We start from the raw sequence: 13,165 nt of genomic DNA on the forward strand, positions 1-13,165 counted from the left end.
GGGTAGCAGGTGCTGTCCTCACAGAGCCGCCTCCTGAGTGCTACAGTTAAAGACGTAGCCACTTTAACCTGCAGTAGCAGCTTGTGAGTATCTTAGGCTGGGTTGTACTAAAAACCATGATGCCATGCTCTTGAAACCGTGGTGTGTGTGTGTGTGTGTGTGTCTCCCACAAATGTTTCGGTGAGCCGCGTACCCCAGCATGTGGTGGGAGCAGGTGGGTGGTGATGCAGTTGCCTTGCCCCACTGTTCTCCACTCAGCAGCCCCATGGGTGGGAACTGCTCAGTCCATTTCACACGTGGTGGAAACTGAGGCCCAGAGAGGCCGAGGGCAACAGAGCAGTCCTCCCATTGCCGCCCCTCCCCCATCCTTGGCACTGTCACTCTGTCCATGTGCCTCTATCTGCCTTCTCCTTTGTTGATGGGCTAACCTGTGGCTTCCCCCCCCCCCCCCCCACTCTCTCCCCTCCCCTCACCACCCCAGGCTGTTCAGACTCTGGTCATCCTCACCCCTGAGGTCCTTTTAATCTTGAAGGTTGCCTGCTGGCCTGGGGTGCCAGTGAGTGGAGGAGACACGAGGGCTGGCTTCTGGTGCTGGATCCTCCTGTCTCAGCCTCCAGCACGGTGGGATCAGGAGTGCGTACCCACCCCTGGCTCCAGCAAGGGCTTCTCAGATCAGGAGCCCCAGTGCATTCAGGGCCCAGGAATTTAGATGGAAGAGAATTCCATCTGTTTAACAGCTCCATCTGTCAATATTAGTGACAAGTGTGAGCTGCAGGAGCTGCAAGTGTGTCAGCAAGAGAAACCCCATGTGTTTTTCTGGCACATTCCACAACCTTAGACCTGCTTTCCTGGCTGGTGCATTATGGGAGGGACCTGGTCCCACTTGCTTCTTATTGATTGGCTGCTCTGTGTTCCCTGGATGCTTCCCTTAACCCTCTGTGTTTATTGTGTTAGGTTTAAACCACTCTTTGACAGGCACCTGCAGATTGCTAAAGTGTGTGTGTGTGTGTGTGTGTGTGTGTGTGTGTGTGTGTGTATGTGTGTGTGTGTGTGTGTGTGTGTGTGTGTGTGTGTGTGTGTGTGTTAGCAAGTGTTAGCACCAGGCAGGCTCTGAGGCGCCTCCACCCCTGCCTGTGGCCAGCCTCTGATCTCTTGTCCCCTCATGGAGGCTGCCTGTGTTATCAAGGAGGCCCGTGTGCCACTGGCTGCTGCCTTGCTGTGGGTGCTTCTGTTCGTACATTGGGTGTCATTTAGAGGCAGCCCTGTGTGTGGTGTCCTCTCCTGGCCAACCTGTATGCCCATCTTGCGCCGTCTCCCCATCATCCCCATCCCCCCGGTGCTGCTCTCTGTTAGGCAGGATCCTGTCTGTGCGGCGTAATGCTCACCTTGGTAGCCACATTTACAGCCTGAGCTCTGCACCACCCTCAAGGCAGACACTGTCTTCAGGTGTACTTCCCAAATGTGACTGGCAGAGGAGCACTAGTGTGAGCCGGCCACGGAAAACTGTGCCTAATGTAGGACACAAACTGCCACCATGGTAAGACATGTCACATTCCCCGTGGCCAGCCCGCAGGAAGCACGCACTGCATGCTGGGTATTTGACCAAAGTGACATTTCAGAGAGAGTGGGCAGGCAGCCAGCACTAGCTAAAACCCAAACCCTGGGTCGTACTGTGTCTTCTGAGTCAGTCCTACACAGGACTTCACACAGGATGCGTTGCCATAAGTACATACTTCACAGAAGAGCCACGCTGACCACGTGGTGCATGGCAGTAGCTTAACTTTTTTTTTTTTTTTTTTTTTTTTAACACAGGGTTTTAGGTAGTCCAGGCTGGATTTAAAATTACTTTGTAGCTCAGGCTGTCTTCCAATTTTTGATCCTGTGTCAGACTTGGGAGTGCTGGGATCACAGGCTTGTACCAGCACACCTGGTACTTGACACCAGCCATCCCATACTTTGGGGAACTGAGGCAGCAGGAATCATTATGAGTTCTGGGCCAGCCTGGGTTACAGAATGAGACCCTGTCTCAGCCCTCCTCTACCTGAAGACAGTAAAATGCACACACAGTGGTTGTGAGAGTTGGTGACAATGGTCTTCGTGCAGTGCAGAGCATGGTATATGGGCCACACTTTTCTGTACGTGGCTACTATCAGCTTGTACACGGTGGCCTTGCCACAGCCACAGGAGGGATGCTCTCCCACAGCTGCTGGCGGCCAGGCCCGCACTCAGCTCCTTCATAAACCGTGGCCACTACAGTTTGTGCTTGTTGCTGGCCAAGGTGCTGCTGTATAGGGGCAGGCCCTGGGGACACACACAGATGTTTAAATTTACCTTACGGAAAAGAAATAGGACATGCAAGGAATCACACATAGTCACACATTGTGATGTCGGCACTTGGCAAGCGGAGGCAGGAGGATTGCTGGAATTTGAGGCCAGGTTGCATTGCAGAGGGAAACCTTGTCGTGAAACCCTGTTGCTTGCTTTGTCAGCACCGTCGAAAACTGGATGGAGAGGAGCACAAGGGTGACCTATGAGGAAGCTGTTTTGATGGTAACTTGCGGAGAGGGAGACTGAGGAGGTGTGTGTGTTGTGTGTGTACGCAGTGGATGTGTGTGCCCCACATGGCTTGCAGTCAGCACTGACCGGTCACGGCCAGGTGTACAGAACTGCACACCGGTGTTCAGCTTCCACCCCCAGCTTCCTGCCGAGTGGAGACAGGATCCTGTGAAGGAGGCCGTGCCGTCTCAGGAAGCTGGGCTCCTGCAAGGTCGTCCTGGTCCTTTCCTGTTTGTTCTGTCCTGGACAGAGGCCTTGGGACCTCTCTGCACAGTAGTTGCCGCAGGCCCAGGCAATGCTAGGAGCTGAGCTAGGCACTGGGCACACTGTCCCTAACGGTGTGCGTTGAAAAGTGCAAAGGCTTTAAGAGCCTCTAGTTACAGACACACCTGGGACCCATCTGGGACCCACCTGTGCCTTAGTAAAACGTGGTGATAGTTCTATCTGTAGGGTCTAAGTTAGATCCAAAATATGTGTGAAACTTACAGACCCGTCCAGACAAAGTGGTACACACCCATGAACCTTGTGAGGGGGAATCTGGAGCTTGCTGGCCACCTCACAAGTCCCTGTCTCAAAGACAGCAGAGTAAACCCAGCAAGCTCACCTCCAAGGGCACGCGGGTCTCCTTAGACCTTGCTGGGCTGTGAACAGGAGGCAATGTTCCCCGTGTGTTTGTGGGGTTTACGAAAGATCAAACATTGTGTTCTAACAGCATGCATTTTTCGCTTTCTCTCCAAAGCCGGCTACCCAAGTCCTCCCACTGACCTTTCTGAGAACCAGAAACCCTTTGGCCTTGCCCTTGGGCCTTGAATTACCCTGTGGGTTTGCCCATGTTGCACTGTCCTGTTGGTGTTTAGTCTTGGGAGTTTACACACCTAGCCATCCATAAGCCCAGGCCAGCTTACCACACAGCCCTGGGAAGTGTCCAGTGAGAACACAGCCATCTATGGTCACATGTGGCATCTCTGTTGAGTTCTGTGCTGAGGTGGAGATGTTGAGCTCGGAGCACACCTGACCTTCAGAGGCCATCAGTGAGGTGGCTCGTGAGTTCTGGAAGCAGAGGCTGGGTTAGGTTGTACAGGACAGGAAGTCACTGTTGACCCCACAAAGCGGGACCATGCCTGCCTTGATTCCCAAGTCCCTTCTGCTCTTGACGCACAGGGTCTGTGGCAGTGGTCCTAATTCAAATGCTGACATCTATGGGGTGGTGACTGTATGCCAGCCTTGTCAGAAGCTGTGTGGACTTTGTGCTTACTTTGTCCCAGACATCCATGTTCCTCACAGAGAGCTGGCCCAGAACAACCCAGGACACCCAGCTTGGAGTGGAGAAGCTGTGAGAGTATCAGACTCCCTGCTCCCCACTCCCGCCTCCCCCATCCCACCCTGCATGCCCTCCCCATCCCACCTGCATACCCCCCAGACTTATCAGCAGCCATGACCTGAAATGCTTTTCCCATCCTCTCGTTGCTGGCTTTCTGGGGTTGTTCCCCAATGTAATGGGTCAATGGTCTCTGAACTAGGGCTGCCCTCCTAGCCATTCATGGGAGAGTAGATGGTACAGGAGTGAGATGACATTGCTGCCTGGCAGGGGGCAGTTTGAGAGCTGGTTCCCTGGGGCAGGACCCCACAGCCTATGTGGGTTTGTGCACAGGGGCCTGGCTCCCATCCAGGGCTACTTTATAAGTGCAGCCTATGTACTGCCAGCTCCTTCTGCTCACACCTCATCTTTTCTTGGGAACCTCTTGATCTGCTGAGCGTAGGCAAATGCCAGTTTAGAAAGTACACATGGGTTTGAGCCAAAATGTCATTTCCTTCCCTCCACTCTGGGTGTCTGTACCTCAAGCTGAGCGGTTCCTTCTGCACTGGGCACCAGTGCTGTGTCTTTTATGTAGTGCAGGCTGGCCTTGAACTCACTGTGTAGCTGAGGGTGACTTGATCCCCCTCCTTCATCTTCTGCTCTCACTGAATTCTGCTAGTGTGAGTGGTTCAGGTGCACAGTAGTTTCCTCGTGAACAGATGTCTTTCTGGTGAGATTTAAGTGGCTCCCTCAGATCCCTCCACACTTGATGCCTTCTTCCCTTCCCATGGCTCTTGGGCACGTTGGGGACAAGCTGAGAGCTGGTGTGATTCCCCCATCTCCTAATGGCCCATTTTGAGAGCTGCATGACACCACGGTGGCCTCAGCCTCTCCCAAGAGCGAAGGGGGCCAAAACCCCACCTCATGGCCCCTGCCACCAGCAGCACTCACTCTGGGCAGGTACCCCTGCACAGCTTCACCGACAGTCCCTTCCCACATTCCGGGAGGCTGCAGTATCCACACTGCCTTTTTAGGTTGAGTGTGATGGTGCCCAGAGGCATCGTCAGCCCCGTTTCTCAGAGGAGCTCAGAGGTTTGGCAGTGACAGGCCAATGTCACACAGCTGGGTCTGCAGGCAGGCAGGCTGCACCATTTCTGTTCCTGGCACACAAAAGGCAAACCTAGTAATCACTTGATCCCTCATCACAGAAAACCATGTGACCAACACAGCCAGAAGCATGATTTAGGAGGAGATGCCCCCCTCCCCCGCCACTAGGACTCTGTAAAGAACATCCGAATGCTTCTTAATCTTTTTCTCCTACTGTTTTTGGGTGCCAGTCAGTTTGCCTTATTAGTGATCTGCCCTGGGGCACAGTTACACTTGTCCCGAAGCCTCACAGACCTAGCTGGCCCATAGAAGGCACAGCCCGCTGTACAAGCCGATGAGAGGATGGGTGAAGCAGGATATGGATAGCCCCCGGTGTAGTGTTGACTGGTGGTCCTCCTGTAAGAGAAGAGAGCCGTGGACCCCGCCTCAGCCTTGTTGCTGTCCCCTGAGTCAGCGTTGTGTGGTAGAGCTCATCTGACAGTTTGTGGCTGTTCTCGTGGGGTTTGTGCTGTGCTGGCAGTTTCTGAGGCCCTGCTCCTGTACAGTTCTCTCCCTTCTTTTTCTTCCCCTCTCCCTCCCCTCGAAAGGGCACACAATGCTCCTCCTCCAGCCACTGGCATGAAAGGTATTGGCACACGTTCTTCATGTACCCTGATATCTTTTATTGCTGCATGTGTGACGGGGAGGACGGATGCCATGGTATGAGTATGGAGGCCAGAGAACAGTACGGTGGGGTCAGTTCTCACCACATTTTTGTGGGTTTGGGACACTGAACTCACTTTTGCAGCAAGTGCCTTTGCCTGCTGGGCCTTCTTGCTGGCCCACGTCTGTGTACTGTACTGCACATCACCTCGAATTGATTTACCTGGTGCAGTGCAAATGCAGTGGGAAGAGTTGTTCCTCACCACTGTCTAGGTGAAACAGACAAGAAGTCCACACTTGTCAACACAGAGGCAGTTTTCCTTCCAAGCTCAGATAAGCCTGTGCACATAGAACCTGTGGGTGCTGGTGAGGAAGCACCCCACACTCTGGGGGCCACAGAGGCTGGCTCCTATTGCAGTTACTCCAATGTAGGTCAGGGCTGTACAGTATGGTAGTCCTCATGGACTCCAGTGGTTTCTGAGTCTTTGACCAAGGGAAAGCAAAATGAATTTTACATTTTACTCAGTCTGGCTGAATTTAACCTCTTCTCAATCCCTGTGACAGTACATTGGGCGCCCTGCTTGGAGGTGGAAGGCCCATCACTTGGTCCATGGCTCTCAGCAAGCCTGTGTTCTTTGGGGAGTAGTTGATGGCAGCTATGCGGTTGGCAGGCCTGTGGTATGTTTGGCATTTCAAGGGCCTCTCAAGGGCAGCCAGGTTGCCTCCAGAAGCTTCCAGTGCCTCCCTGGATTGCTTGGTTTCTTCCCAGGGGGTGAGTCAGCCCCCATGCCCAGGAGTTCTGGGCCTGAGCATCTTGTGTGGGAGCTAGATAGGATTCCTTCTGTAGCTGGGCCTCATTGTATTAGCAGGGCTGGATTTCCAGAATACAGAAAAGACACAGACAAACGAAATAAATAAATGATAAAGGTGAGGAGTGTGATACAGGTGACTGCTCCTTGCTCCTTTCCGTAGTGACACAAATGACACTGTTGGTATCCTGGGTCCTTCTGTATAGCTGGAGCTTCCCAGCAGCCCCTGTTTCCAAACGGAGACTGTGGTCTTAGAGGTCAGGGAGGGGAGGACTCTTCATCTCTAGAGCCACATTCTGAACCATCCACATCCCGGTGTCTGAGACAGGACCCAGGAGGGACATAGAATATCAGGTGTTGGGTGTGTGTCTATGAAGCTTGCCTCCTCCAACCCCTTCCCAGGCTTTAAATGCCCTCTTGACATACACCCATGGGGACACAGCCTGCCTCTGAAGCACAGTGTTTGGAACTGAGTGATGAAGCCTCACAGACCGAGGTGGGAAACACTTTCAGTTGGTTCTTGGCTTAACTGCTTTAGAGACGTTCTACTCTTGTCTCAGCACAGCCTCAAGACACATGTTCACATCTACACTGAGCGAGTGCCGGGTGGAGGCTGGGCATTATCTAACTACAGGGAACACTGTACCTGGGTACGTGGTACCCTTTGGAGCTACACAGAGCCGGCCTGGGTAACTGTGCCTAGCATTTCCTGGGTGGTGACAGGCATGCTGTTGTATTATTTACTTTACCTGATGTCTCGGGCCGAGAGGAGGAAAGAGGCTGGCAGGGACTCCCATCTAGAGGCCATTGTCTGGTGCCTCAGGGAGCCTGAAAGCCCCTCTGCCTCAGCTGGCTCCTGACACAGTATCTCCATTGCTCTGCAGGGCAGGAAGCCGTGGTGAGCAGGCTCGGGGAGTGGTGCTTGGAAATGAGGGCATCCATGGGAGGTGAGTCTACCCAGAGACCCCGCTGTCCTGACACAGCCCCTTAATGCCTCCACGTTCCCCACCTCCAGTATTGGGCAGCTCTCTGCACAGCTGGCTAATTAAAATGCAGGAACATCAGAGCCTGGTGCACACTGGAAATGCCAGCACATAGGAATCTGCAGGTGCATTGTGGGTTCTAGCTCAGCCTCCTGCAGGCACCATCCAACATTCACGTTCTTGGGAATGGTTACCATTTTATCCTCACTGCCCTTGGCTAAAGGAGAAAATGTCTTGTTTACATTGCCAGCCAGCAAGTTGCAGAGGTAGGATTTGAACCCAGTTCTATAGAACTCCTGCCTGCCACCTTCCCTGCTGGGACAGCAGTAGCTCCTCAAGCTGCCCTCTGCCTCATCCCGCCTGCCTGAGAGAGGTTGTTTTCTTCTGGTAAAGCGTGGCCTTGACCCTGGCTGTGCATCTCTGAGCATTCTAGAATTATAAAAACATAAAATATAGGCAGAGTGTTTGCCAGCTCAGATTCTGAAACGTGAACGACTTGTTGGGGACAAATTGGCCATGCGATAACCTTTTCTCTCCAGGATCACTGTTACCAGTTAGAAACCACAGGCATGTACCTGCTGCTGTGCAGCCCCATTCTGCAAGCAACCTATAGTTCGAGCATCCCCTCCCCCATACCACCTCTTCAACCCAAAGGGCAGTAGTTCTAGTTCCAGCTAAGGCGTGGTTGGCAGCTTCCAAGGGGTTCTGGCTCAACAGTCATTGCAAGTGCCAGAGTTTGGATCTCAGGTCCACGGGACGAGCTTTATGAGATGCTTGAAGGCATCCTTAGATACCTGATTCCAGTGGGTCAGGGCTTGGCCTGTGGAACTGGCTACCTGCCTTCCATCTTCCAGTCCTGGGCTTAGTGCACAGACTTTATTGTTGGCTTGATGAGCAAGTCCCAAGTGCAGATGGAGAGAAGGCGAGAGAATGACAGGGGCTGAAGGAGACAACCCCCATGCCATGCGGGACCCTGACTCCACTGCTCCCTTGTCGGGTAACTGTGGGCATCTCTGCTAGCCTCAGTTTCCTCCTGTGTGCCAGTTTCCTCCTGTGTGCCAGGCCCTGGTCATCCCATCATTATTAATTGAACAGTAATGAGGAGCTAGGCGTGTGCAGGGAGCTGAGAATTCAGCTCTCCTGTCGGTGCTGCAGGAGTCAGGCAGATCTGTGGGTCACTACCTGTGTTCTTGCTGTTATCTGTCTGTTTTTTTCAAGACAGGATCTCCTGCACCTCAGGCTGGCCTCAGACTCCTGATCTTTTTGCCTTCACCTCCCACATGGCAGGTGTCACAACCATTAGCCACCATGCCTGGTTTATGTGGTCCTGGGGGTCAAACCCGGGGTTTTGTGCACACTGGGCAGGCCCTCCCCAGGGAGCTACAGCCTCACCTCTAAGTGCCACCACTTAGTTACCAGACTAAGGTCACATGATGTGGCTGGTGAGAAATGAGCCAGGCTTGTGTTGGAGGGGCCACAGCAAGACTGAGGCTGTGACAGTTTCATTGAGAGCAGACTTTTTGTACCCTTACCAGAAACAGAATTTAGTGTCAGTTGCCAGGATTTCAAATACAGTTGTTGCCAGGATACATGGATGTCAGGTCTACAGGCCACACAAGGTCAGTGTCTGAGACCGAGTGTCCTATCAGGCTCCCGTGCTTCCTGGACTTCTGAAGGAACAACAGAGAGACACAAAGCAGCCTGAACACAGCCGAAGGGCGTGCCTCGGTTTCTCAGGAACTGGAAGGCATATTGTACCCTGGGGGCCATGGACCCTAACCTGAAAAACCTATGATGCATGCCTATCAAGGCAGCAAGGCCAGGCCAGCTCCACGGTTGGCATCCAGCCCTGCTGGTAACCACCACCACTGTCCTTTATTATCAGACGGCTATTGAAACACTGATAGAGAACTCAGCCAATCGAGGCATCACAGCCACGGTGGTAAGGGGAGTGAGTCTTGCTCTTCACTGAGGCTCTGAGGCCACTGGTCCCTTAGAGGGAAGGGGGGAGGGAAAGCACCCACTTGTCACTGAGCCTGTCACTGCAGCAGCCTGTTTGTGTACCAGTGGGCCTGCTGACACTGTTCCTCTGTCCACAGATGCATACCCGGTGGGCCTGCTGACCCGTCGATGAGGCGGGCCCCCTGGCTGGGCCTGTGCCCCTGGCTGGGCATGCGCCTGTCAGTGCGTAAGGTGCTGCTGGCCGCCGGCTGTGCACTGGCCCTGGTGCTCGCGGTGCAGCTTGGGCAGCAAGTGCTGGAGTGCCGGGCAGTGCTTGGGGGCATGAGGAGCTCACGGAGGATGCGGCCGGAGCAGGAGGAGCTGGTGATGCTGGGTGCTGACCACATGGAGTACCGCTATGGCAAGTCCATGCCCCTCATCTTCGTGGGCGGCGTGCCACGTAGCGGCACCACCCTCATGCGTGCCATGCTGGATGCTCACCCTGAGGTGCGCTGTGGGGAGGAGACACGCATCATCCCTCGAGTGCTGGCCATGCGGCAGGCCTGGTCCAAGTCCGGGCGGGAGAAGCTTCGGCTGGATGAGGCCGGTGTGACGGATGAGGTGCTGGATGCCGCTATGCAGGCCTTCATCCTGGAGGTGATCGCCAAGCACGGCGAGCCAGCCCGAGTGCTGTGTAATAAGGACCCCTTCACACTCAAGTCCTCTGTCTACCTGGCACGCCTCTTCCCCAACTCCAAATTCCTGCTAATGGTGCGCGACGGCCGGGCCTCTGTGCACTCCATGATCACTCGAAAGGTCACCATTGCGGGCTTCGACCTCAGCAGCTACCGAGACTGCCTTACGAAGTGGAACAAGGCCATCGAGGTGATGTACGCACAGTGCATGGAGGTGGGCAAGGACAAGTGCCTGCCTGTGTACTATGAGCAGCTGGTGCTGCACCCCCAGCGCTCACTCAGACGCATCCTGGACTTCCTGGGCATCGCCTGGAGCGACACCGTCCTGCACCACGAGGACCTCATTGGCAAGCCTGGGGGCGTCTCCTTGTCCAAGTGAGTGGGGCCCCACAGCTCCTCCCAGGCCCCGGGCGGCAGATCGAGTCTGCCCCTCCTGAGCTGTGCTGCCTGAGGCAAGTGTCTGTGCCTCTCTGAGACTCAGCATCCTTCTGTGTACTGGGGAAAGAGTTGCGGGTTGGCTGCCTGAAAGCGGAGTCTTCACCAGACAGGCTTCTCCTCCCCTGTAGCCTCCGTGTGCTATTGAAAAGCGCAGACAGCACATGGAAAGTGTGCTGCGCGCTGAAGGCGCCTGGAGGAAGCTGGCGTCCACGGGGACTTCCAGCATTGCCATTAGAATCTGATCTTTTCCTTTCTCAAGGACAAGCTGCCTGAGTTAGTTGTAGATTTGACAAGTTACTTTCAAGGAGACACAGGCTGGGCTGGCAAGATGGCTCAGTGAGTAAAAGGGCTTGTGTGGCAAGACGCTGAGTTTGATCCCCAGAATCCATAAGAGTGGAAGAAGAGAGGCGACTCCACAAGGGTGTCCTCTGACCTCCACACGACTGTGGACGTGCCCCACACATACACGTGATACTTGTGCACACACAATAACAGACAGGCTAGAGGCTGGCTCAGTGGCTGTTCATGCTTGCTGTGCAGGCATGATGGTGGAGTTCAGCTTCTCCGGCACACACATAAAGCCACGTGTGGCTGTGAGGGCCTGTCACATGCACCCAAAGGGGCAGAAGGCAGATCCTGGAGCCAGCCTAGCCAAACACAGTGAAGCTACAGAAAGACTGCCAAAAAGCGAAGTGAGTGAGGACATCAGCATCTGGCTTCCTCATGTTCTACACACATGAACAGATATGCATGTACACACACACACACACACACACACACACACAAACGAAGGAAACCTCGCTGCATCACTAGTGCATGCTGTTCTTCTCACCACAGCTCTGCTTTCTGCTGTGTGCAGCCTCCATGAGGCACAGTGCCCTGGCCGTGCTCACAGCCAATGGGGCAGGGCTGCCCAGGGGTCAGAGCCCCATAAGCAGCAGGGGGTGCCCCGAAGCCTGACCAGACTGTGCTCTCTCCCCAGGATCGAGCGGTCCACAGACCAGGTCATCAAACCCGTGAACCTGGAAGCCCTCTCCAAGTGGACTGGCCACATCCCTGGAGACGTGGTGAGGGACATGGCCCAGATTGCCCCCATGCTGGCCCGGCTTGGCTATGACCCATATGCAAATCCGCCCAACTACGGGAACCCTGACCCGATTGTCATCAATAACACACACCGGGTGAGTGTGTGTGCACACGGGAGTGTGAGCATATGCTTTGGCAGCATGGGTACTTCAGTCTCTGCTCCTGACCAGCACGTGTTCTGCCTGATGCACACAATGGTACAGATTCGGCTTTGGCCACAAAAGGAATCTCAGAGCCAACAGGCTTCCTCCTCTCCCTGTTGCTTCTCTTTGTGTCTCAGGTCTTTTTAGGGGTTTGTGGAGGGGGTTCTAGACAGGGTTTCTCTGTACCAGAGCCCTGACTGTCCTGGACTTCTCTGTAGACCAGGCTGGCTTAGAACTCACAGAGATCCACCAGCCTCTGCCTCCCAGTGCAGGGATCATAGGCGTGCGCCACCGCACCTGGCCTGTGTCAGGTCTGGCTCACATTTCTTTGCTGCCTCCCTGGCTCTTTTCCATGTGCAGAGCCCTTCAAGGCTTGAGAGCAAACTTACATAAAGGAAGAAGGGACCACGCTGTTGTCCAATGATTTCTCAGACCGGAGCTGTTGAAATTCTGTGGTGAAGATAGTTAAGGGAAGTGGGGTGACAAAGCATTTTATAACAACGGCTCACTAGCTCAGAGCCACGTCTGCTTGGCATCATCCAGCTTCTTGAGCGCCTTCTCTGGGCACCCACACAGGTGCCCTGAGGTTGCAGTTCTAGCGTGCCATGAGATGTTAATGAGGCTGACGTGTTGCCGTCGACTAGTTAGCTGTTGGGATGTCCGTACACAGTGCACCACCCACTGGCTCGCAGCCACTAGAGGCTCAGGGCTCGGCTGTGCATCTAAGGTGTGTGGAGGCCATGCTGTGTGCGCAGGTGTGCAGAGGCCACACTGCACTGTGTGGGGGCGTGCACGGGTCTGCGCAGGCACTCTGACACTGTAGCAGTGGCCACCCTGAGTCTGCTCCTCACAGCACTGCCCCTGTGTGTCTGAGAAGCGATCATGTATTTGTTTACTCATGGGCGCGTCTCTGTGTGGCACAGAACAGCTTCAGACCTGGGGTCCTCCCTTGTCTTTGAATTGATTGGATCATAAAGGTGTGTTCCACCTCAACCGCTATTTCAGTGGTTCGGATTTTATCGTGGTTGCTTTGTTGAGGCGTGGTTTTGCTATGTTGCCCAATCCCTGGGCTTAAGCCATCCCCCGGCCTCTGCCTCCTGAAGAGCTCTACCCCAGGCGTGCATTCCAATGCCGTTAGCCCAAAGACGTCTGCATTGCCTCTTTGCTTCCCATTCATTCCTCATCTTCTGTGTGTGCGGTGCTGCGGATGAGCCCAGGCCTTGAGCGCCAGCCAAGTGCTCTGCTACTGAGCTGCTTCCCAGCCCTCTCACCTTCACAAGGGAATTCTCTCAGGACCGTGCCAGCCGTCTAGGGTCCCCACAGCCGTCCCTCATGAGCATCTCAGTGCTTACAGAAATGTAGCCCCACCACAGCAGTAGTTTTGATATTCTCAGGGAGGCTGTGATCATGTCTGCTTTTATTATAAATATTATTAATTCTTATTCCAAAATAAATTATCCAGCTCCAT

At 54.3% G+C, this 13,165-nt stretch overlaps 1 protein-coding gene across 5 annotated transcripts in view; it reads left to right on the plus strand.

Annotated features, from left to right (window-relative positions):
- Positions 1-12,394, plus strand: part of Tpst2 (tyrosylprotein sulfotransferase 2) — a 29,725-nt gene extending 17,331 nt beyond the window's left edge. For all 5 annotated transcript variants that reach the window (XM_055612510.1, XM_055612511.1, XM_055612509.1 and 2 more), the window contains 3 exons: positions 7,296-7,358; positions 9,494-10,405; positions 11,451-12,394. In XM_055612510.1, coding sequence (XP_055468485.1) covers positions 9,525-10,405; positions 11,451-11,844 — 1,275 coding nt within the window. In that variant the 5' untranslated portion in view covers positions 7,296-7,358; positions 9,494-9,524 and the 3' untranslated portion in view covers positions 11,845-12,394. The remainder of the gene's footprint in view (positions 1-7,295; positions 7,359-9,493; positions 10,406-11,450) is intronic.
- Positions 12,395-13,165: the final 771 nt, after the last annotated feature.

The sequence above is a fragment of the Psammomys obesus genome, unplaced genomic scaffold, assembly GCF_907164565.1.
Source record: "Psammomys obesus unplaced genomic scaffold, mPsaObe1.curated_primary_1811, whole genome shotgun sequence".
NCBI lineage: Eukaryota > Metazoa > Chordata > Mammalia > Rodentia > Muridae > Psammomys > Psammomys obesus.